General features: G+C 42.0%; 6 protein-coding genes across 8 annotated transcripts in view; 3 read left to right on the forward strand and 3 right to left on the reverse strand.

The window, feature by feature from the left end:
• The window catches only part of LOC134184886 (transmembrane protein 94-like), a 13417-nt gene extending 8198 nt beyond the window's left edge, over positions 1 to 5219 (reverse strand). Inside the window, exons 1-10 of one of the 2 annotated variants that reach the window (XM_062652650.1) lie at positions 4902 to 5219; positions 3939 to 4075; positions 3685 to 3878; positions 3283 to 3446; positions 3048 to 3153; positions 2895 to 2981; positions 1858 to 2151; positions 1096 to 1546; positions 176 to 222; positions 45 to 107 (exon numbers count right to left, since the gene is read on the reverse strand). In XM_062652650.1, coding sequence (XP_062508634.1) covers positions 45 to 107; positions 176 to 222; positions 1096 to 1546; positions 1858 to 2151; positions 2895 to 2981; positions 3048 to 3153; positions 3283 to 3446; positions 3685 to 3878; positions 3939 to 4075; positions 4902 to 5140 — 1782 coding nt within the window. In that variant the 5' untranslated portion in view covers positions 5141 to 5219. Of the gene's footprint in view, positions 1 to 44; positions 108 to 175; positions 223 to 1095; positions 1547 to 1857; positions 2152 to 2894; positions 2982 to 3047; positions 3154 to 3282; positions 3447 to 3684; positions 3879 to 3938; positions 4076 to 4901 lie in introns of those variants that run through there. The other variant, XM_062652651.1, reaches the window with a different exon arrangement.
• A 27-nt stretch (positions 5220 to 5246) lies between these two features.
• LOC134184889 (hydroxyacylglutathione hydrolase, mitochondrial-like) lies at positions 5247 to 6828 on the forward strand. Its single transcript, XM_062652654.1, has 9 exons — positions 5247 to 5339; positions 5408 to 5532; positions 5644 to 5708; positions 5779 to 5899; positions 5997 to 6102; positions 6161 to 6264; positions 6318 to 6419; positions 6480 to 6559; positions 6688 to 6828. Exons 1-9 carry the CDS (start codon positions 5282 to 5284, stop codon positions 6779 to 6781), a joined length of 855 nt encoding a protein of 284 aa, XP_062508638.1. The 5' UTR covers positions 5247 to 5281; the 3' UTR covers positions 6782 to 6828.
• Positions 6829 to 6843: 15 nt separating this feature from the next.
• LOC134184888 (splicing factor U2AF 50 kDa subunit-like) lies at positions 6844 to 15674 on the reverse strand. 2 transcript variants are annotated; one of them, XM_062652652.1, is made up of 14 exons: positions 15605 to 15674; positions 15132 to 15540; positions 14373 to 14446; positions 14157 to 14314; positions 13230 to 13346; positions 11712 to 11768; positions 11594 to 11651; positions 11514 to 11534; positions 9699 to 9778; positions 8513 to 8635; positions 8368 to 8460; positions 7449 to 7587; positions 7207 to 7310; positions 6844 to 7147 (listed from the first exon to the last, which is right to left on the reverse strand). In XM_062652652.1, the coding sequence occupies exons 1-14, from the start codon at positions 15642 to 15644 to the stop codon at positions 7001 to 7003; spliced, it is 1620 nt and encodes a 539-aa protein (XP_062508636.1). In that variant the 5' UTR covers positions 15645 to 15674; the 3' UTR covers positions 6844 to 7000. The 2 variants fall into 2 exon arrangements, with proteins under 2 accessions (XP_062508636.1, XP_062508637.1); XM_062652653.1 differs by lacking the exon at positions 11514 to 11534.
• Positions 15675 to 16185: 511 nt separating this feature from the next.
• Positions 16186 to 18539, forward strand: LOC134184515 (ankyrin repeat domain-containing protein 40-like). Its single transcript, XM_062652226.1, has 4 exons — positions 16186 to 16316; positions 17410 to 17558; positions 17618 to 18025; positions 18152 to 18539. The coding sequence occupies exons 1-4, from the start codon at positions 16192 to 16194 to the stop codon at positions 18403 to 18405; spliced, it is 936 nt and encodes a 311-aa protein (XP_062508210.1). The 5' UTR covers positions 16186 to 16191; the 3' UTR covers positions 18406 to 18539.
• Positions 18540 to 18908: 369 nt separating this feature from the next.
• On the forward strand, positions 18909 to 20118 carry LOC134184639 (uncharacterized). The gene has a single exon (XM_062652380.1). The coding sequence runs from the start codon at positions 19144 to 19146 to the stop codon at positions 19933 to 19935; it is 792 nt and encodes a 263-aa protein (XP_062508364.1). The 5' UTR covers positions 18909 to 19143; the 3' UTR covers positions 19936 to 20118.
• Positions 20119 to 21901: 1783 nt separating this feature from the next.
• On the reverse strand, positions 21902 to 23137 carry LOC134184491 (uncharacterized). Its single transcript, XM_062652193.1, has one exon. It carries the CDS (start codon positions 23102 to 23104, stop codon positions 22118 to 22120), a length of 987 nt encoding a protein of 328 aa, XP_062508177.1. The 5' UTR covers positions 23105 to 23137; the 3' UTR covers positions 21902 to 22117.
• Between the last annotated feature and the right edge of the window lie 2067 nt (positions 23138 to 25204).

Consider the following 25204-nt stretch of genomic DNA (forward strand, 5'->3'; position numbering starts at 1 on the left):
TGTCAATAAACCTTCCTCCTTCCTACAGTCACATGTGGCAATACTAAAGGTTTCAATGACTGAAGAAATCGTGGCCATGTGGGTTCATCAAACTTCACCGAACATCCCTAGCAACATAAGAAAGAAAGAAAACTGAATAAGGTAGTCATATGTTCAATGACGGTATTCTGCTCACTTGAGACACAACTGAAAAGTCAAGAATTTGTACGTGAACATCTGATCCTATAGAACGACATAACAAATCAATTGAACATGGGAGAGATTGCAAAGATCAAGTAGCATACTAGATGTCTGACATTGATATGTTGACATCGAACACAAAGTACACACACTGTGTGACACCTAATAGCACCACCATGGCACATAATAAAATGCATACTTCAAACACTGACTGTACACTATGCATTACTGTACACGAGCAAGACATCAATACATACATGCTTGTGTCTGCTGTAGTTCACACAAACACAAAGCTAGTATAAACACAAAATTCTCTTCACACGGCTGAGCAGTCAATGCCCTTCCTATCCTCATCTCTTTCTAATATATAGTTTAGAAACACAAATCAACAGTTCACCAGAAGACATAAAGAAAAAAGTGGTACAGTAGAACCTCGCTAGTCCATACAACCCCGTGCCAAGCTCCGTTCGGATTAATGAATTGTTTGGATTATCAAAAATGCCAAAACGCGTAACCTTGGAGGTCCAGACTTTGCCTCGGACATCCAGACCACTAGCGCATTTACATATGTCTACACACATTTCATGTTTGTGGTAAAGGACACTGCTGCAACGACTACATGTACTTCTAAATAATGTGACAGTCAGGCTTTAAAATAGTTAGATACGTGTATTTGCTGAAAACTAGAACACCGCAGGCTGCCCAATAGGATCTGGGTATGCAAGGCAGAGCGCTAAAGGTTATTTGGATTAGCAAAGATTCGGATCAGCGAGGTCTGGATTAGCGAGTTTCTACTGTAGTTGCAAAGTCTGTAAATATTCAAATGTTTGGCCTAACCATTCGTGACAGAGTACACTGAAAATGCTTGGCATTCTACAAATTTTCTAGTTATTGTATTGTTTATCCACCACTGACCTGGACTGTATTGTCCGTCAAAAAGTGATGGACTGCGTGATGTCATAAACTCTGTTAGTTCATCACGTGACAACCATGACTCGTCACTGATCAGCGAATTGCTCGGCAGTTGGATAATACCAGCAGGTGGTAACTTCTTTGCTGCATATGTCAGATCTTCTACACGTGATGCTTCATTTGAGGAACTATCCAATTGTTTATACAATGAGTCAATAACATTAATATCATCTTTGAGACCATGCCATGATACTCTATGAGCCTTCAGACTCGCATGAGATCCGTCAGCTGTTTCACTCTTGCCTTGATCCTCATCGTTGTCATTTGGCTGGTTGCCATCAGTATTCTGGGCACTGCAAGTTTCGTTAGAGTCTTCAGAGCAAAAGAAGAAGACTTTGTTTGGATAAGGTGAGGGATTACACAACACTCCTTCTTTGTCAGAACAAGAAAGCACCTGTGTAAAACAAGAAGCTCTATTACTCAAACTTTGGCACAGTACAATAGAGCATTACATACTAACCATTGCAAACAATTGTAAATTCAATTGTTGTTTGTCTTGTAAACAATTATTGTAATATTTCAATTTACTCAAAACTGGGTTTAGTTTACAAACACACCCATGACTTTGTCTTACAAATCATCTTCGATAATTCATGTCAGTTTCAGCATGTCTTTTCTGCTATCAGTATGTTACTCGTACATGTCTACTTACTGCATTTGACTTCAACTGACACACAAGATATGTTGATTAACTGTCTTACTTACCGATACATTACCAAGGCCTTCAAGAAGGTTTGCAGATCTTGAAAGGCAGTTGGGATGGCCTTTGACCAGTTCCCAAAATGTTTGCCAAACATGCTTGTAGTTTTCGTTTTCACTGTTGACAGTCTGGCTGGGATCAGGAGGAGTAAAGTCTGGTGGAACGGTCTCACCCAGAACAGTTTCTGGACGGGAGCGTGAGTAATTGAATGATGTCAGTACACGTGCTGTTCCATACAACTTCAATGCAGTCCACAGAAGTGGAAAAGAAAGCGGAAGTAGTGGCATTACCGTGTATATCTGCATCAAAGTGAAAACAGTCAATAGGATATGCCAAACAGTACACTACCCGCCAACAAAGAAATTGTTCAAAACAACTTGATCCACGAGTATATTAACTAGTAGATCAAGATGAATATACTAACTAAACAACTGCATACATATTTAGCCAAAATGGACTGCAATTTTATCACTCTTATGAGTACACAATGCATGTGTATAGCTTGCTGTTCAATCTGAAGCTGGCATTCAGACAGACAACAGGTAACTGAAATGTTAAAGAAAAGAAATAAACCTATGTTGAAGCAATTGGTCTCTAAACTATATACTGTTAGTCTGTATAAGATGAAATATTGGCAGGGAATTTATCTTGGCGGATTGGCGGATTTTTCAGCAACTGCCAATATAAAATCCGCCATTAATTTGCCTCCGGAATATGATGACATCATCGGGCATGTGGATCAGAAAGATGTTAGGTAACCCCTACTTGCCGTCTGTTGTGCCTATGCAGTAGTTGGCGACCATGCAGTAATTAAGTTATGGAAATGTGAGCCATGAACACAACTGTCAATCACAAACACATCAAGACCACTTATGGTAAGACATATATCAGTTATCAAATGTCCAACCGCCAAATAAAATCCACCAATATGCTTTGTCCGTCAATTTCTTAGCAAATTGTCAAAATAAATTCCCGCCAATGTTTCATCTTATACGGTATTATATTGAGACAATAAATGTTACATTTATATGTCATACCAAACCTGGAGAATGTAGATCATTTCCGGCCAATCAGCCACGTCATCTGGCAGAAGAGCCAATCTAAGCACACTGAAGAATATCGAAACACCCTACATGTAAAAACACAGTAACGTTTATTTAACCATTCTATGGTCTCCTCTGCAGTTAAAACCAACCAGAAATATCCATATCAGTTTATGTGAAAGTAATTGAATGGTAAACTTGTGCTTTTCCTGAACCAACACACTAGACGGCCGATTCAAGCTCATGGCAAGTGAATGCCTGCAGTAGTAAACAAAAAAATTACAGAAAGTCTCGTGTATAATCAAGACAGTCTCCTTTATTAAAGCAAACTGTTTTTAATAACATTTCATAATCTTTCTGGATCTTAATCTTGGCTTGATGTCTTACCTTACAATGTGGGAAACTGCAGACTCTTTGACTTGGAAACGACTCCATGAAGCAATATGTGAGTGCTCAATAACTTCACTTTCTTTTGCCTCCTTGTCAGAAACTGGTGAATAAATATCTCCTCTATTTAGCTCGACTAAACCATCTCCATCTCCTCCATCAATCTACAGTACATGTTCAGCAATGCATTAAGGCAGTTGTAAACTACTATAACACAATGTGCCAGAGTGCTTGCTTGCGTGCACACACACACACACACACACACACACATACACACACACACACACACACACACACATACACACACACACACACACACACACACACACACACACACACACACACACACACACACACACTTCTCTCCGTCTACACAATCGTGTCCAACCAACTTGGTTTCACCTGTGACATATTGACTGGTACTTGTGTCCCAGGAGGCATCAGCACCTCATCATCCTCAACTAGCAAGCAAACAGGCAAATTGACTAAACGTCCATCTCTGAAAGTTGGAATAAAGCTGAGAGATGAACATGATGGCATCAGCACCGGAAAGTATAACGGACTTTCTGCATTCTCAGAGCATGTATTTAGTGCTCCTAATAATAATTATCACTTTCTATGTCACTACAAGTTGTTAGTTGAGATTAGTTGTTTACCGGATACATCAGCTAGTATTCTTGATACTTTCCTAGTCATTTCAGTTTGTCTCAGATATTCTTCCCAAACTCCCAATGTAACATTGATGACTCCCAAAATAAGCATAAAGGAGCCCTCGAACACGAGCAAACCAGCCCTGTGCACCACCAGCATAGAATAAACATGACCAACACAATTCTGCTTTTAGTATAGTGAGGAGAAAATTATGCCTAGTAAAGTAACTCAAGTTTTTGTGTGTAAATCTTTGCGTTTCTGTCTGTCAAATTCTCAATCAGCTAGTCCATCCACCAGTCTGTCTGTCAAAATCATACATTATCATATTATATTTTTTATTACACACTAAATACCCTAGAGCAAACACTAAAACCAAAACTTTCTCCTAGCTATAGAGTTTTGTCTGTCTGTCTGTCCGTCTGATTGTCTGTCTGTCAATACATATATTTATATTTCTTATACAAGACATTATTACAGTCTGTCTGTCTGTCCGTATATTTGTTTGTCGATGTGCATATGTATATCTATGTACTTGATTCTCTGTCTGTCTGTCTGTTTAGCTGCTTGTTTACTTGCTTATTTGTCTGTCTGTCTGTCTGTCTGTCTGTCAATACTTTATTTCTTATACAAGACATTATTACAGTCTACAATACGCTAAAAATCAGTAAGTTCTAAGTCTGTCTGTCTGTCTGTCTGTCCGTCTCTGTCTGTCAATCAAATATATTCTCATAAATTGGAACTATTACACTAAATCAAGCTGTCTGTCTATCTGTCTGTCACTATTTCCTTATATCAGCACAATTCCATTCTAAATTATTAATTAAATTAAAAATATATGTCTCTGTCTGCTCTGTCTACTCTGTCTGTTATGTCTGCCTATAAATCTGTCCACGTGTCTGCCATCTGTCCATCATATCAGAGACGTCATTATTGCTGCCAAAGTCCCACTAGCCACACTTGCCACTTACCTTCCGCTGTGTTGCTGAGACGGATACGACACTAGCAGTAACATCGCCATGAGCAGTAGCAGCAACGAAGACAACCAATGCACAGGAGACTGTAAGTTGTGGCGACAAGCTAAGGCAAACCAGCGCCACACGTTAGACGGAGTTATGTAATTAGCACTCTGAGCTTCAATTTCAGCTCTCAAACAGTCACACAGCCGCTTCGTTGCTTCATCAGTACGTAAGCCGGCTACGCTGTCCATTTCAAAAAACAATCTTGTCCTTGTCAACAGCCACTATCTCTACACACAAAATAAGAGAAATTGCATTTTGCGCATCCATCAGCCGCCTAGATGTTTGTTATACGGGATGTTATTCTAGGTTTGGTCACGTGCTTACCGTTAATGTATTGCATTTCTGCGTTGACTCGTCGTGTTTCTGTGCTTAGAAGAATACTATCAAGTAGTTTATTAGGTGTATATGATCTATAGTCGAGCTGGTGTTGAACTTGTCTTTATTTCTGCGCACAGGCGGAAAGATACTTGCAGACATGAACGTGCTACCCGTTCCAGCGTTGCAGGATAACTACATGTATCTGGTGATTGACGAGAAATCGAAAGAGGCAGCTGCAGTCGACCCTGCAGAACCAGACAAAGTATGAATTTTTGTTGAATCTCGGATACCCGGCGTATCATTATTAATGAATTAATTAATTATTTATTATTATTTGGAGTAGTCAATAATTATTGTTTACATGTGCACTTAGTTGTTGAAGGAAGCAGAGAAACAAGGAGTGACAGTGACCAGCGTTTTGACTACTCACCATCATTGGCAATTATATGCTCACTTACTTGTTGCATTCACTATAGTCACTGACCAGTGTGTATGTTTGATTATCCAGGGATCATTCTTCTGGCAATGAGAAGATAGTCGAGCTGTTGGGTAAGAAACTGGTTGTTTATGGTGGTGACGAACGAATCCCAGCTATGACTAAGAAAGTGACTCATGGTGATGAATTTAAGGTACACACATACATGCATGCCAAGAGAACTTATTACGATTCACATTATTGTCTCAAAATGGACTTATAGCTTAATTGTCACCGTGGTTTGTCTATAGATTGGAAGTTTGCATGTGAGGGCACTGTTTACACCATGTCACACATCTGGTCATATCTGCTACCATGTTACATCTGATGAGGATGCTGCTGGAGCTGTATTCACTGGTACAAACGTATCATCCACATGCTGCTGCCTTGTCTTATCATTGCATGTCATATATAGGTGATACTCTGTTTGTTGGAAGCTGTGGCAAGTTCTTCGAAGGTACTGGAAAGCAGATGTATACGGCTTTGTATGATGTATTGGCTAAACTACGACAAGAAACAGTGAGTAAGCTATCCAGCATGATCACAGACATGTTACACGAGTTTGTTTATAGAAAGTGTACTGTGGTCATGAGTATGGGTTGACATGTCTGAAGTATTGTGTGCATGTCGACCCAACTAATCATCAAGCCAGTGAGAAGTTCGCATGGGTCCAGGTCCTCTCCTGGTTGCTAGTGAACGTGGATTGTGTGTGAAAGTTCAATTTTAATTTGTAGGAACAAAGGAAAAACAACTTGCCAACAGTGCCATCAACCATTGGTGACGAACTGTCATACAATCCATTCTTGAGAGTTCAGTAAGCACTGTATATACATAAAATAGAAACATGGAAATATCTTAATGGTCTAGTATGGTATCAGATGCTTCCTAGAACCTGACAATATGGCCATAAGGATCTAATAACAAGTTTTTGTTCGTCTGCAGTACTGATGTTATGAAGAAGTTTACTGGAGAAACCGATCCAGTCAAGGTTATGCAGAAGGCCAGGGAAATGAGAAACTCGTGGAAGCCCACATAGCAAGACTGCCATAACATGTCAAACGTTTTCATCCAATTCTCGGTTGCATAGCGACACGCCCATTGCATATAATAAAGTGTCAGTGTTCAATGCTGTTTGCTTATAAGAATCTGCAATACCGTGTGTACTTTTGCCTCCTACAATCATGGTACGTACATGCAAACCTACCAAGACACACTGCATGCAATACACTCTATATACTGACACGACAATCATGCATCATTCATCAGCTGCTGTGAAGTCCTTCATGTGGTATTTGTCTGGATCACAGTAAGAAGTTACTACAACGCGGTTGGCAAACTTGCGTCCAGCCAATGCGCCAGCTGCGGTACCAGCATCCGTCACAGACTCAAATTCCACATATATCTAAAATGAGTGAGACTGTTGATATATCGGTTTAATAGATGGTACGTATCCTATCAGACCTTGCCACAGCCAGGAGTTTCCATGCCACCAATAGGTCTCGGTATCTCTAAACTTCGTACTCTACCGTGCTTGCCACACTCTTCACGCACATCTTCGAGAATTTCTGAAGACAAAATTTTTTGAATACCAAACATGGCTGTCACAGCCTGTAAAATATGAATGACTGCCAGATGGCACCTGCACTGACCATGCACACAATAACTCTACTCTCATGCTACTCTCTTTGTACATTCCTACTTACCTTCGTATTCGTCATCATCTGCTAGCTCTTCTGGTGTTACCATATTCATCAAACACAGCACATTCGTTGGAATGGTCTGAGACACAGCTTGTACGACGTTCAGCCCAGGCACACTGATAGCCTGCATACCCTGACCCATCTACGATACACAAACAACAAATTTGAAAATGAGACAGCAATTCAATAATTAATACTTTGCCTCTAGAGAATTGAGTTTCATATAACATGTTTACTGATGATATGTGTTGCCCAAAGTGGGGTTTGTCATGTACACACAAGTTTTCAATATTATGCCTCCCCTCTTAATGACTACACTCTATGCAAGTGAACTTGTAAAAACAAGATAGCAGGGTGTCATGCAGCGACAACAGAAAGGACAGCCAGCTGATGTACTCATAGACATCAGACTCTAAACTGTCCTTCCATCCGTAGTCAACTATTAGCCTCGACACTAGGCCTTCCTTCGCTTTGGTGGTCCTTCCACGCAAGGATAGCAACGGGACGGTATCACGTGATGTTGTCTCCGTAAAGCCCTGTTGTTATCCTCGCGTGGAAGGACCACCGAAAGCGAAGGAAGGCCTAGTGTCGAGGCTAGTCAACTATATTGCCAAATACTGTTGACCTTAACTCTATTGTTAGATCACTCTTGGAGAGTAGATAGATATTCATTAAAAGCCTTCAACTGTAGCCAATGACTTGCATGAGCCTTTATATGCATATGAATTATAGCCCACCTATTTCTAACAGTAGACAACACACCACATCAACACTTTTATGCCTACACTACGATTGAGTGACATCTGCAGAAAACCTGTGAGAATAAAGTCCATACAACAAACTGCCCCACGCTCCTAATATCTACCTAACACCATCTTTATAATACACAGTAATATTATTATGCACAACAACTGAAACATACATAATAGTTTCCTGGATTCTTGGCTCCCACACTGGCTCTTTGTACAATCAATTTTTTCTCTCCGAGTCCCATACCATTCAGTCCAGCAATAGCCTGTAAAACACATCATTCAGCTATAATCCATACGATCACAAAAAGACATTACAGCATCTGTAACGCTGCCATCCAGATACTCAAAGAACGCGTATCCCCTGGACAATGCTGTGGCTGAATCTTTCACCAAATTAAACGCTTTCAAGTCACCAAATGATGTCAATAGTTCCTTCACCTGAATAAAACGAGATGTGTTAGCAAGTGAGATGCCACTTAGGGTGTAAGCTCTACCAGCCGTGAGACAGAAGTTCAACGACTCAGCCATTGGTTCTGATGCTCACTATACCAATACGCTATGCTGCAAACAATGTACCAAATCATGCAATATGTCTTGGGATACTTTTGTGCGAACATCGTTCTCGCCAACCTGGCAACCTAATCTGTAAAGGAATAACATGCTGCGGACAAATGCACACCCAACCCTGCAAGAAAGCCAAAGGAAAAGCAATGCAACACGTGGTCAAAATACATTTCAGTTGCATGGCTTAAAGAGTTCTTCCAATCATTTATCCTGTAAATTCTATAGCTGTGAAGGGAACAAATTCAGCCCTGCAAATTTTGAAACATTTCACAATCAATTCCTGTAGAAGCAACAGTTTAACACATCGGTGGAATTCTGCTGACACTCGAATGTCATCACACAAATGCTCGTTTCCTGCAATGCAACTGTCGACAAAAACTAAATAGAAATGTTTGCCTGTTTGCCTGTAAAAGAAATGACTCCAATGCTAAGAAGAAAACACACTGTAATTCACAATTCAAAAGCTCTCAGTCTTGTCCCTGTTCCTGTTCACAAAAAAGCGACAAAATTGCCAAGCTCCTTATTCATTCCCTTCTCTACACATTTCATTAGTCATCGAGCAAACTTAATCATCGACAGTCAAACTCCGACTTCACTGCAGCTATTGCTGCCTTATGCAGTGTGCGAGTAAACCTGAACCTGACATGCAGCTACAACAACGAATCCTGCAGAAGAAAACACAATAGTGTAATACACTGCGGGAGCTTAAATTTTAACGTCTCTTTTCACACAAGCATCTGGAAGATGCAAGGAAGAAGGACTCGTGGCACATTCGATGATATCTAGGCAATGCCTGTAGTCAGACAGGAAGATACAGAAACCACAATATATCAACTTCTGTTGAGTTGTCTCCATTCTTGTTCTACTGTGAATGTAGTAGCTCACCAGTAGAGCCACCAATATCAGTTGTACCTATTGACACGACGATGTGCCTTACCTGATCATCACTGAGATAGCTGGGAAGGCCGCCAACAAAGATCTTGTTAGGAGTGTCAGGAACGACAGTCGAAATAACACCTGAACACGCACAATTTAGTGAGAAACTGTGACAACCATTTTGCCATTATGTGTTGTTATCAGACTACTCAGTATATCGGTTTGTTACTCCTACGTCCTCAACTACACTGTCATGTATCAAAATGTGCCTGCCTGCAATTATAGTGTTTACACATACACTATCAACACACATGCATGTACACACAAGCACATGCTTGGCAGTGTGTAATAGGTGGACATGTAACAGAGTGCTGGTAACTACACGGAACTAGACATTTCTCCCACTACATGTACCAACCAATACATAATTGTCAGTGTCCCTGTTGCTGCTGTTGTCTACGTATTCCTTAACTTAACCTACACTTTTTCTTCAAGCAACTACAGAAGCCTGAAGGAGACATGTTTCATGACATCATCTTAACTGCAGCAACATGCTAGCCAGCACAATTGGAAGGCAAAAAAACTGTGAAGAGTGGAAGTGAACTGGCCTAGCAAGTTTGTAGTAAGGTAGTACTAAGTTAACCTGACTCGAGTATTCATATTAGATAAAAAGATGTACAAACAGCGCGCCATACACTGAGCACACACTATTAGTCTACCCAAATCCAGTCAGCCTGACTACAGTACTGTACCTGTCGTTCCAACCAAATGTCTGCATTGTCTGTCAGTGTTTGCTACGCCCCTAGTTCATGATATCGTAAGTCATACAATGAAGCACATTAAACATTGGGCGCATTCGATTTACGGTTCTTGAACTGGAGAACTGGGTGTGTCTTAGAACTATTAGAACTGACAGAACTAGAGACTAAATCAAATGCTAATTCTGCTTTCAGAATCGTACTATACACGAGCATGTGCAGATTCAACGTAATGGCAGCAATCATTGACAAAGTGGCTATCGTTGCAGCAGTTCAGTTCAATCTCTGGTCCAGACCATCAGACGCCGCTTCAGGACTACTAAAGTAACGTTTTTTTCTGGATTCCGGGAACGGGGACTGCTCAAATGGGAGGCTAGAATCTCCTGGTGGTCTCCAATCCTGACTTAGAATCTCACTTGAAGTCAGGAACAGGTCGATGGCACATTCAGGTGTAAGTTCTCGTGGAAACATCCGGGTAATCAGACGATAATAGGGCGTGGTCATGCCGCAGTTCCAGGTTTAGAGTTCGAACTGTTGGAATCGTTCTGGCAGTTCCAGAACTAGAATTCTAGCATATTGAATGCAAGTTATTCGTTCACCCCCGTTGATTCTAGTTCCAGAACTGTAAATCGAACGCGCCCATTGTGAACACAAGGTATTGATGCACTATGCTACACACTGCCCAGATATGAATTTGTTTTACAGACAAAACAATTATATCTTTATCTGTGCAGCAAACTAGATTCGCAGACACACATGCAGCTTCAGCTACCTTGACAGCACTGTTTTATCCAGTTTTGCTTTCTGATACTGTCAAAGTAGACTTTAGCTCAAGTTTGTCTTTGTTTTCACTGTGGATGTGTAACTGTCTGTCCGTCCACGTGTGTCTCTGTGCATGTGTCCGTGTGTGTGTATGTGCATGCATGTGTGTGTGTGCCATGTAACTGCAATAGCAATGTGTGTAAGTGCATGTTTGCATAAATGCACGAGTGCACGTGTGTCCTTTCATCCATCTGTCCATCTGCCTGCCCATCTGTCCATCTGTCCATCTGCCTGCCCATCAGTCCGCCCTCCATTCATTTGTTCATCTAGCTACCAGCACAACGAGCTGCACAGACCTGGTACATGAACAGACGAATCTACAGCATCAACTTGTTAGAAATTAACAACTGAACGAAACGAACAGATGTAAACTGACCCATCCCTCCCGTCACAGGCTGATAATCCTTAGGACGCCTCATCTTCAATGACTGACCCTGTTCAATCACATGTGTTGACAACAGCTCACAACATCACACAGCACGACCGTTCTCAACCTGAAAGTTGATGCCATCGAATGCCATGCAGGCTGTAGTCTCCTCAACAGATCGTAACTACACACATACACACACAATGATGTACTGAAAATGTACACTAGTAGCATATCAAACTGTCAACACTAATTCCTAGTTGTTTGGAATGACTGATGCTATGCATATCAAATTAAAATCTGCTTAAAGGGGAACTTGCACGCAAAACAAGTTGCTTTTGAGGTCAACCTGGATCATTTGTATTGGAAAAATCCCGACATGACTTTCTACATCAAATCGCCTGATTGGAGACAAAACTTGAACATTCACCTTCACTGTGAGGTAACTGTAGTTTCGTAGCGATGAAAACGCTGGAGGCATTCGTTATGACTTCTCAGGCGTGTTGGTCTGGAACTCAGAGGAAACATTGCATTGACTTTCGCTTTGCCGTGTTCTCCTAGTTTATGACTCTTCTAGTCGATCTGAAGTTTCCTAACTCCAATTTGAGATATCTACTGTTCATTAGTTGCTGTTGACTTGTAAAGTTCGTCACAAACGTGCCGGGAACGGAGAAAGTCTGTTTAGATTCCATTCGATCCAGCGAGATTGAGAGAGTGAATTCTGCATTTGAGGCTAAAAGGGAGGCAGTCTGACCACATTTCAGAGTAAACGTAAATCCTTTTCAGTCGGATTGCTTTGAGAGATTTCAAAGCACAGCTAGTGAGCGAGTTAGGACTAATTAGGGTTATAACAGATGTAAGGGCGTTACAGTTTCCTACCTGTTCCAGTCCCTTTACAGCACTACACGTCAAAGCGAAAGTTGATGCGATGTATCCTCGAGGTTCCAGACCTACACGCAAGAGAAGTCATAACGAATGCCTCCAGTGTTTTCCTCTCATCGCTACGAAGCTGCACCTACACTGTACCTCACAGTAAAGGTGAATGTTCAAGTGATAATTATCTCCAATCAAGCAATTTGATGTAGAGAGTCGCGTTGCACTAATCAAGATATTTCCAATACAACGTCATGCCTTGCATACCTTCTTCGTCAGGGAGTATTCGAAACGCGATTTCTCCTTTACGGAGTCGCTTTGGCTAGCGACTAGGATACCATTGAACTTCTCGAAAGCAAGGCTACTTTTCAAGAGCAACTTGTTTTTGTGTGGAGTTCCATTTTAACTTAATTAAGAGCAACATAAAAATTGAACATTGTTTGCACTTGCACCAGTCACATGCACGCATGCACACGCGCGCACACACACACACACACACACAGACACAGACACAGACACAGACACAGACATGCACACACAGACACAGACACAGACACAGACACAGACACACACAGACACACACAAACACGCGCACACACACACACACACACACACACACACACACACTTGAAGTATCAAAACACAATACTCAAGAAAGATGCACACATTATTCGCTGTATCTAAATATCTTCTTGAATTTTCAAGATTACATTCGCTACGTATTACATGTAGAACGTATGAAGAATCACGATGAGATAACTACTTTGCTTACCTCGATAAAGGCAAAGTTTTTATCCAAGTTGATCTGACATGCCAACACAGGATTTCCAGGTGCATTGTTTAGTCCACAATCAAGCATCTGCCTGTTAAAGAACTCTACCATGGCATCCTAAACAAACAAGAGCTTATAAAGCATATAACCATGTGCACTGCATGTGATTGTCTAGTAGTGTATTTATTGCTTCTCCATTGCTCAATGCATCAAGTAGCTATTTCCAATAATATCAGACACCCAGTGTCTTCTTGGTCTGCGTTATCTATACGTGACACATCTCCACAGACAGTAGCTTGGCCCAAAATGTTTGCAGAAGCAAGAAACAGGCCGCCTAACAGTTTTCAATAGAAACAAAGTTGTACACAAAAGTCTCGCATCTAGCCTCGTATGCAATGCATCAAAACCGCATCCAACATTTGCTTTTTCTTGCCTCTGAATACCTAGAAGTGTGAACTCATGATGACCTAATGTGCTGCCATTTACATGACGTTACATGCAGCAGACGACGATCCAAAACTGGGGGGCTTTGAACGAAGCATGACAGGTGCTGATCGAAAATCGGGCACACGTTTCACGCTAGAAGACAAGGCTGTAACGTGTCTAATGGTTACCAGAATCACAGTCGCATATCTAGCCTTGTATACCAATGCATGCACTTGCGTAAAACTCAGTTTTCTCACATCTGGAGTCTTTGTCAGCACCAGTAGGTTTTCATTTCCAATGTTTTAATAGCGATTACTACTCACTCTGATGCCTAACTCTTACCATGATGATGAAACCGATTATGCCCTTGGCACATGCACACGGGTAACAAACTGGCAGTTACATTAAAATGTCACACACACACACACACACACACACACACACACACACACACACACACACACACACACACACACAAATACTTTCAATGTGCATTCACACCTCACTAATACCAAACGGAATATTGCCAACATATAGTCGTCGGGCTTGTCTCATAACTTGACTTTGTGGAGCAACAGGAGCAGGATTGACGTCTGACGGTGGTATACTGGCACCCAGTGCAGCAGGCGGTGGACCAACAGCCGGAATTTGACCAGCAGCTACAAACAAAACATTACAAAACTACAGAACTCCTGATATTAACAAAACACAAATTACCTTGTAGTGCCTTATACTGAAGAGGAGTAATATGATCAAACCCAATTGGAGCAATATCCCAATACTTCGACACTCTAAGTAACACAAATCAAGAAGCATAGAAATACAACTTCCTCAAGATTTAAACTCTTCATAAAACAATATGTTTTCAACATGATGGTATTCTGCATTTTTTAATTAATTAATACCATAACATATTACAGTGTAAATCATAATGCAGGTCTACCTGAAAGCCTGCGTGAAATCTACCTCCTAGCCTTTAAGAATTTACTAATTAAAATAACACTATTGAACAAAAATCAGCTACAAATAAATCATCAGTGTAGAGAAGCTGATTCAAACTCTGTCTGCCTACTTTGCTCTATAAAAAGTACACACTGAATTTTACTGCTTCAAAGGTGTGTCACTGTGTGTGTGTGTGTGTGTGTGTGTGTGTGTGTGTGTGTGTGTGTGTGTGTGTGTGTGTGTGTGTGTGTGTATGTGGTGTGTGTGTGTGTGTGTGTGTGTGTGTGTGTGTGTGTGTGTGTGTGTGTATGTGGTGTGTGTGTGTGTGCGTGTGTGATCCTGAGTTTGATGTTAGATGTGGTAGTGATTGCCTCAAGCCAACAGAAAAGATGACAGATAAACAGCAATACAGACATGATCATGCCAATTCCTCGCTGTGCACAAGCAGCACTCAACAACTAATTCTACACATTCTGCAGCCCATGAAGGCCAAGGCTTCATGTCAAAAAACGTGGTGATTGCAATCAAACCCACCTTTTTCTTCTCGGTCGCTCTGGCTGTCGTGCATCACCAAATCGATCATCAAAAAATCTCCCATCGCGTCCGCCCCGTCCACGATCCCGAAAACCATCACCGAATCCTCCTCCTCCTCCTCCTCTTCTGAAGTCTCTCCTCTCACGTGACCTCGACCTACCTCGTCTTCTCTCTCTGCTTCTGCTCCGCCTTCCGCGGTCGCGAGAGCGTGAACGACGCCGATCGCGACGCCGTCGCTCTCTCGAACGGGACCTCGACCTCGACTTGGAGCGATCACGCGATCTCCGGCCGCGTTTCTCTTCCCTCCGCTTTTCTCCAGGACCACTAAAGCCGGCCCCTGGCTCTTGTAGACCGAAGTTTGGGTCTCCTCCGTAGGGCATTTCTGGCGGTGGGGCGGCAAACAGCGCTCCTGGACAGATGACGGTAGCATTCGTTTCATATTGTAGAGATGAGATGAACTAAGTGCTTATTACCTGGAACGGCGGCGTCAGGAAGGAACATGGAAGGATCCATTGTTCAGAGAGATGACGTCACGAGCACGACGTCCCGTATTGTCCTAGAAACAGTTAAATTTTCAAAACCTAAGAAACGAGTTGTCAGTGTAAAGTCATAAAATTACTTGTTAGACAGTAGTTGTATGCTTCTAAATCCGTCCGTGAGCGCTTGTTTTACTTTTATTATTTAATTTTTTATTACGTTAATTAATTAATATCAACTTCTAATTCACAAAATGTGTAAGTCGTATATAAACTTGGTATAGTTCAAGTATGCAACAAGAATATTACAACAATATTACAACAAAGTCTAAATTAATTAAATAAAATTTAGTCTAATTGTAAAAACAAGGCCCACAAGCTAAAACATTAGCGTGCGTGATCCTATCAAACAACCATTTTATAACTTAATTATTAATTGTACCTTGCAAAATGTATTTACTGTACACTGTGTACGCATTATCAGAATTTAATTAGTTAATTAATAAAAAGTATGGCTTTCTATGTGCTCGCGCAGCTCAGCGTTTAGTGCAAGGCCTCAAGGTAATACATACGGGAGGTTATTGATGGATCGAGTGTTGGCAGCTGAAGAGGATCTGCGAGAGGCAGCATGTAATGGGGATGAAGAGGGAGTACACGCACTACTTCAGAGTGGTGTGCTAGTAAACTGCAGGCACAGGATCAATGGCTGGTGAGAAAGGACTCTCTGCAGTGTGACTCGTTGTTATCAACTCTTGCAGATCAAAAATGTAGTAAATAGAATGTAGGTAGTAAAACTAATTAATCAAAATGTTCAATTTATCGTATAAATTGTTCTCATTTTTTCTCGGTGTTGTAACTGTTCGTTATATTAGAGGATATCCAAAATCTTGAGAAAAGTGAAATCAGGGCAGTCAGCTATGTACTTTTGCCAGCAGCGTATTGGAAACTTCTGGCTTAGGGGTGGCTTATTAATAAGTATAATAAGTATGCAATATAAAGTTTCTCTGATGAGTCCTGATGATGGGGTGTGAGCATAATTTGGTAGTGAGCATAGGTTAAGGCTGTTTGGAAACATTTAAGAAGTTTGAGTATGTTTAAGGCCTGTCCACATTGGCAACTGGATCACGATCCGATTGCGATCAACCACAGCCCTGTCCACGCTGGCAACTGGATTGCAATCCGATTGTGATAAATCCAATCCACATTGGATTGCGATCAGTTGAATACAATTAGAAAATAGTAGGCATTACCTTCACGTGCGCTATGAGTGTAGTCGAAACTTCTAACCCCCTCACTTTTCTTTGTTCTCGCTCAATTTGAATTACCTTACATTGCTGTATCAACGCTTTCCACAAGCAAAGAACCTACACGTACACATGGTTGTCAGTCACGTGATACCAAAAAAGATGCAACGGTATCGTTTTCAAAGTGCACTGTACGTGCATCGAAATCAGCGAATTTCTACTTACTGCAGAAATAGCCTAAATGCATTCACAGTTATTGAATGCCTTATATTATACAAGATAATTTGCAGGTTTGGTGAATACTGTATCTTTCAATAAGTTGTATTAGAATACTTCAAAGCAACGATTTTGCCATAACAAGCATAGTTTTCAAATTCTAACTTATGCTACAGTAATATGCATGTAGTACTATGAAGTTCATTTTGTGCATCATACATGTCAATGTACTAATTGAATGTAAGACTAATGTAGCACTTTGATGGGAAAATATGTAAGAACCATTGCCTTATGGAACTGTTCTCTATGCTGGGCATTAGCTGTAGCTACATGATATTATAGGACTCCTTTACACTGGGCTGCCAGACGAGGGTATTCAAACATTGTTTCATTGCTGTTGGAGTATGGTGCTGAAAAAGAAGTACCGAACAGCAAAGGTGAATTTGCAGCCGACGTTGCAGCAACCAAAGAAATTGCCACAATTCTTGGAGGTCAGTTGATGCCGTGAACAGCTGTGTTCATATGTGACACATATTGCATGGCTGTGTAGATGGCGTTGCATCACCATCCAACCCGGATTTACCATTCATTCCTAACTATCTTGCTCACCCTGTTTTTATTCATGCACGACCACCAACTTCTCTCTTCAATCAAGATCAGAACATGCCAAAAGTGAGACGATTGGATTCGTCACTAAACAGTACAACCTACGGATCAGAAAGGGTTGAGGCGTCACAGACATCTCTTGTGTCATTAGTAAAACCTGAAGAAAAAAAGTCTTCTCTGTCTGTGTCTTTGGACCAGGCAGTATTGGCAGTTAATGGGGCAGTGCAGTCTTTACAGAATCTAGCGCAGCATCTCTCACTGGTTGCTAGTCACCTTCAGAATCAAGAGTTACAGTTGCAGTCGAGTGCAGAACAAAACAAACTGCCCATGTCAGTAGCAGGAGCCAGCAGAGGTAAACGAGGAACATTTACATAACCATATACCCCACATGAGTATGGAGTAATGAGTGTGACTTCATTGACGCAACATGTCTATAATTAATCACTATGTGCATTCCATGCATTCTTCTCTTTTCTAGGTTCTGTTTTGCTAAAAATTCGAAAACATTTTCACGGTCAATCGGATTTAGACTTTGTTGACATCATAGTGGATCTGGCAAACATGTCCTACCAGCAACTTGTGAGCAGATGTTGTACTGAATTGGGCGTGGCAGTATCAAACTTTTCGAAACTAAGAAAACTGCCCAACACTGTAGTGAGAAAGGATGAAGACGTCAGACGACTGCAAGACCAAGATGAACTAGAACTGGTCACATTAAAGTTTGTTGAGTGACTGTTGGACGCTGTGGGATGTGATACTGTAGAACTCTTAGCATTTTAGTGGTGTACCCAAATGACTCACAGCATATGCGGGTGGTACAGTAATAGAACGGTCATGTTCAACTCTGATCTGGTGTCAAGGAATTTGTACAATTGTTGTTACGCAATGTTGGGGCGGTGCAACGTCGGGGCGGTGCAACGTCGGGGCGGTACACCGTGTGCTAAGTTTATCCTTCCTGTCCAGTACAAACTGCACCCGTGCAATGCCGAAAGGAACGTCCATTCATGCGTGGCCCTCTACATTGTCTGCAAGTGTGCTAGGCCAGAAATCAAGCACCTAGTAGGGTTTCGACACCCCAATTCCTTAACACTGTGTGTGTACTATGGAAACTATTTGCGCTAACGTTTCTGACGTCAAGACATGCTGAGGAGTACGTGCATGTAAATACAGAAATTAACACACGTACACTAGCGTGACGTTTGTGGCCGTCGTCGTTTGTGTGTGATTTCTCGATGGATAATTGTGTTTCTGTAACGGGCGTTCTGCGCCGTAATGCGTAAAGAAAGTGAAGCAAGTGACTGCCGCTTGCCGCTCTAGTCCCTTGAGGGTACTCATTAGAAGACACGTGATGTGTACTCGGAGTAGGCATGTGACGCGTCTCAATACCCTACGATATCGCCGTCTTGCATCAGTCTGCTGACACTACACCACTGCAGTACTTCTAGTGCTTTATTTTCGAGAGTTCGAGACATGGACAGAACCAAGCGTAGAGAGGAGAGAACTAGGACTAGACCGGAGAGCAGCATCGTAGGCGTCTATCACTCGCGTGGATCTCCACCGGTCATTTCTGCCTCTCTGTCTGCATCGGTACCGGTACAACAAGAGCGAACAATTGCTACCCCTTTGCCTGTAGCCAGCCGCCTGATTTGTCGGCGAACGGCATCGCTAGAGATTCGTCAAGACGGTGATACCGCGAATGCCAAAAAGGATGCTCTTGCTATACCACCACCACCACTGCGCAGATATTCGGACGACAGCATCCCTTCAAATCTGATTCATTCTAGTTCAAGACTGACTCATTCTGAGCATCGAAATAGTCCTCCGACTACTTCTTGCATTCGAAGAAAGTTGAAGTCAAACGAAGAATCCATTCACTTGCTTCCTCTCACTTGCGGAGGAATGACCGGAAGTCATTTTACCGGTACCGGCGACTCAAATGGACAACTATCACGTTCGCATCTAAAAGGCTGGCAACAATTGGAACAAGAACGGCCAAGATTTCGACTAACGCCATTGGAGACGAAGCAATACTGCCACACAGGGCAGGGAGGTAGTCGCAAATACGGACAACAAGCGGGAACAGGCGGTCAGACGAGCAGTTCCAGTTCGGAGTCTAACACTACTGTCCTACAGTTGCCTAAACTTTGGGACCCTACTGCGAGAAAACTGTCCAAGTCCGTCATGGATTTCAAGAAGTACTGCGGATGTTCAGAAAATATTTGTGCGCTGAACTCAAAGCTAGACGACCTGCTGCATAACTAATGTACATGCATGCTTGTTTCTGCTATAGAGTAAATGTAGAACTCTATTGTAGATAATGTCAGATAATGTGGTGCTTGAATTGTAAGTAATCTGCATGGCCAGCCACGTAAACCATGCAGCTATCTAGGCTTTATAAAATGTTTATCAAAGATAAGTTGAATTACGCAACAATTCAATTCTATACCGCCACATTATTTTCGTCCTTTCACAACGTTGTATTGCATGGGTTACTTTCTACGCCTAATCTAATCTGCGACTGTTGCAAAATTCGGTAAAAATAGCAAGTGCTTACTGAAAGAGAATGTCGTAGCGACGTAAATTCCCACAATGATATACTGCAGACACTCACCCCTAACAACGTTTCGAAGGCTTGACTTAGCTAATCAGACTAGTAATTCTTGACGCTACTGTTGTGACGTGCCTAGCAGCAGCTACTAGAAAGTCCATTCGATTGTTTTTCAACGTTTTTTCGTTCATATCTAGACCGGCCGAACTATGTAGTGTGTGGATAAGTACAAAAATATCAGTTAACTAATTAATTAAAATCTAATAATTATGAGTACTTCTGAAGCAGGGTTTGCTTCCGGTACTTGTAATAGACTTTACAAACCAGACTGATCTGGTTGAGCACGACAATGATAAAAAGTGGGCGTGTACGCCCCTGTTCAATTTCCCGTATACCACGATAACACCGCCCACGGCGGCGCGAAGGTCTGGTACGAGGCTAAAGGCTGGTTCACAATAGACGCACTCATGTTCACAATATGCATGCGCTGCGATCCGATCCGACGGTGTGCGCCAACATCAAAGGATGCCGCCGTCGGAGCGCAGTGGCGCAGAGCGGAGCGCAACAATAGGATCAGCTCTATTTCGATGCGCTCGACCGGAAACGTCGTACGCCAAACAGGAAATGTAATTTACAGTTCTCCAATCACCGCACATGTTTAATTGGTCACGAGATGTAGAGTGCTATGTCCGGGAATTCAAGTCAAGGGCACGTGCCATGGACAGCAAAGAAGATCTCGCGTACCCTCACACGTCGACGGTTCTTTGCCTTGTTGCTGCGATATCGCCGCAAAAGGCACAACAGAAGCAACTGTTTCTTTGCAATAATAGACATATTGTGATAGTCACGTGGCTATATATTGTCATGTGACAATTAGTACGTAATCTAATTATAGTCATCAGAGCGCAGCTCACACACGCGCTCCGTCATATTGTGAACAGCGATCCGCTGCGCCGCGCGCGGATCGGATGCATATTGTGAACGTGCATACGTCTATTGTGAACCAGCCTTAACCCATAAGTAACCCATGTGGGATCGAGTTCAAATTGCCCTGTTCAGCGGCGTAGCAGGGGCGTAGTCTGGCATGGGCTAGACCGGGCTAAAGACGTGGTCATAAAAATTGTGTAAATATACGTGTGAGGACCAAAGCTGTTTATAGTCTATACACCGCCCTTTTTCAGTCTGGATCTGGATCTGCCACTGATTCTACCATATCAGCTAATAAAGTGGGCGCGTCCAGAAAATTGGGCGTGTTCATAAAACTGGGCGTGTTCATAAAACTGGGCGTGTCACATAGCATCGCGCCTCTCATTTCTAGAGGTCACGTTACGCCCTTGGCCGCGTAGAAACCTAGATTTGGTTGAGGGGGCACACATTTGCCTAGCTGTGGCTCAGCAAACAAGGCTAGCTAGATGTGTTAGTAATTATTCATACACATGCATGCTGTCACAGCAATACTAAAACATCTAGCAATAACGCTATAGGGCCTAATTCAGTATGTCATGTCAATATCAGTTTCTACGTCTGTCACCTAAAAATATTAGCAGGTCACTCGACAGGTACTGTACACGACTAAACTTGAATACATCCTAGCCAAAATCAAACTTAGCTAGGCCTTAGGCCCCCTCGGCCCCCTGCCACCTATAGACGCCTATTCTGTTAGTTTAGTATTTAAAAGAAGAAGGTTCTCTCGTTTCTTTTGCTACTACTAAATTTAGGCACCTAGATAACAAAATCAAGCATGTTAGACAAAGGTTGAAGAACACAGACTGAGCTAAGTAGTACATACAGCTATTGGGCAGTAAATGACCACAAATCAGAAGCTAAAAACAGTAACTACCGTGCGCTCATACTGGAGTCAGATACAACAGCACTTTATAATGTCATTTTTTGCCATCAAAGTAAATACATCAACAGAAGACTTGGTAAAAGAAACATTTCAATCTGGATAAGCTTCAGAGCACCCGAACGTGTTGGAGTGAGTGTTGGAATGAGTGGAGTTGCCACGGTGACGTTGCAAAGGCGTCCCAACTTCTGGAAGGTAGCCGGTACAGCCATACGCATACAACTTGAATCATCAGGTTTGCAAGTGCACAACGGCAATTGAGCTCCAATCTGATCACTAAGAACGTTGATAAGTGACGTCTTACAGTCTGCCGTACACATTGATTGAGAGGTTGTGCAGTTAACTTTAACGTAAGAATACTCCACGTTGCAAGAAGAAGAACCAGAGCATCGATCAACCACTCGAAGGCAATTGTCAGCAGAAACAGTAGGCGTGACAGTGGGAGGTACATCTGTGTGAAGAACGCCCGTCACCACGGGAGGCACGACAGTAGCATCCAAACAGACAGAGCGAAAGACAGACTCGAATTGCTTGCAAGCTAAATCGTCAATACCGCAATTACACATCACTCTGCCTTTGCCAATCGGGTTAGCAAGCAATTCTGTCAAGCTGTTTCGACAAGCTTGAGTACAATTGGGCGGGGTTCTAAGGATACCGTTCGTGCAGTTGCCGTCCAAATTTCGCTGGAGCAGCTTGCACGAATCGTCTGAGTCACAACCACTTTTCACATCCGCGCATTTGCTACAACTTTCTCGCAAAGAGCTGCAAAATGCGTCATTTCCACAGTCACAGTCACGAAGTCGTCGTCCAATCGAATCTTCCAGTAGATTGTTGTAATAGCTGCCGACGCAGCTCACAGAACAAGTATTGTTGTAAATGAGTGCGCAATCTTGGACCACCCGAGTAAGCGTCGTGTTGCAAGTTAAGTTGGCTCTGCATTCCGTAGTCGGTATCGAACAGGACTCGATGACATCTGTTGCTCTAGCAAATTCAGAAAAGAATCGAGAGGCGACGAGAAAAGCCAGGACGTACAACATCGTGAAATGCGGTAATCACAACCTGAAACTAATATTGTGTAATGTAGGAGTGAAATGGGTGAGTACGCTATTTGTAGCACTGCATGCCTACATATAATTAACTCGGTCAAGCCCCAAACTTTTGAATTGTCATACGGGCATCGGACAAAACTGAAAACAGGTTTATCCGAGAGTTTGGGGTGTCTTATTATGCCCGAAGAGTCTAGATGCTGGAATTGCGTTAATTAATTAATTAACTTAAATAATTGGCCCGGGCAAAGAACGGGTTACTTGGCTAGTACACTGTACTGTAATATCATTGGGACGCGTTGCAAGTTTTCGCACAACTTGAAGCTGATCGAATTCTATTCTGTATTTCGAAAACGCTCAAACTGAGTTAGCTACTAAAATAAAATTCATGACTGCTAGCCTAGCAGGTTTAGAAACAGCACTGACCTAGTAAAGAGTCCGCTAGACTGTACAAAAAAACATCACCCCAAAAATGTAATGTTGATAATTGATTTTAATTAAGATCGCCTTGTTAACATAAGCGTTTGTTATTAATAGTTGATGAAATTGATGAATGATCTATGATATCACGTTTCCCAGTTTGAACGCGGGATGTCCCATTCTACGCAACGTCAACGAAACAGACCCATCTCTAGAGGTTCGGCAACATTTACCGATACACTAGCAGAATTTAATTAATATGACCTATGAAAACAAAATCATCAATAGTTGCAAAAGAGAAACGAACTGAGCAAGAAAAACTATAGTGACAATTAGCGTTTAGCAGCAAACCCTTTCCACTAGAGACAGACCTAGGCAATAGACTCTATGTATACGCCTCATCTTATTGAGCATGACTCGCTGTTTGTCTAGACCTTTTAGCAACTAGTGCCATCAAACCAAATTCATTGCGCTCTTGTCTACAATCATAGGTGCCAGCATTCCCTATTCTGAAGCTCACGTGATCTCGGGGACTGGGACTGCATGGAGCTCGCCAAAGTCTCCCAAGTTACTAGGGTCATCGGTCCCTTCAGACCCTTGGCAATAAAACAGAAAGGACTACATAATATCAGCCTACATAACGCAACGTTTCATCCAGATCTGTCTTCAGTTCTAAATATTCACTCGCAGACTACCGTCAACCTTCAGTCGGCTAATGTCGTTGTTTGTGGACAGCAGGACGCGTTCTACAGTCTCCACAACGGCTTTCGCAATCGAGAAACGCTCCAGAGCCTTTCAAAAGAAATCTGCATACCAAGAGGAAAAGATACTACCCGCTAACGTGCATAAAGACCGCAGGACGAAGAAGACGGTCGTTTCAAGCCAGAAAATTGAGCTTCCTCCGATTTCAGACAAGTACACTAGAACACCTGACCATTGCCACAATATTTCAACGTTAGACCATGAACAGCAAACTCTTTCTAAAACCTGGAAAGCATGGAAAGAGCAGAAGCCGCGAAGAAAGCTCGAGCCAATTACCAAGAACAGACAAAATACACAATTAGCAGCTCAAAGACTTGTGGAAAATGGAAGTTCAGATATGAATGAATTTGTCGCTCTTTCTATTCCAAAACTCTGGCATTGGAAATCTAGACTGTTATCTAAATCATTCTCATATTTGCCGCAACTCTACTAATCCAGAAAACTAGACTACGCGGTCTGACAAGATACACAGCTCATTATGGTAGGAAGACAAAGAAGAACATGTTTAGTATATATTCTTTTGTGTACAGACATGCTAGATATTACATGTATAGCCTAGACTAATGATGCTACAACTTGTTCTATGTAATTTAGCAATGAACCATTGATAGCAGACATATCACCTCATGACATTATTTCTCTACATGTAGAGGACTAGAGATAGTTTATGAAGATACCTCTTAGCTAATTAGAAATTAATTAATAGAAAGCCTAGCAATGTGGCAGCGATTTCGCTCGTGTCTAGACGTAGCTCGACGTTACTTACCTTTTTAACCTTGATCGTAGAAGTGAATGTTGGCTCTCCTAGATAATTTGCTCATAATCTACGTCTATTTTTTTGCGACAACCCGGATTTGGACGTCATTTTGCTTCCAAGCGCGTTACTTAAAAAATCTGTGTAAAATCCTA

The sequence above is a fragment of the Corticium candelabrum genome, chromosome 9, assembly GCF_963422355.1.
Source record: "Corticium candelabrum chromosome 9, ooCorCand1.1, whole genome shotgun sequence".
NCBI lineage: Eukaryota > Metazoa > Porifera > Homoscleromorpha > Homosclerophorida > Plakinidae > Corticium > Corticium candelabrum.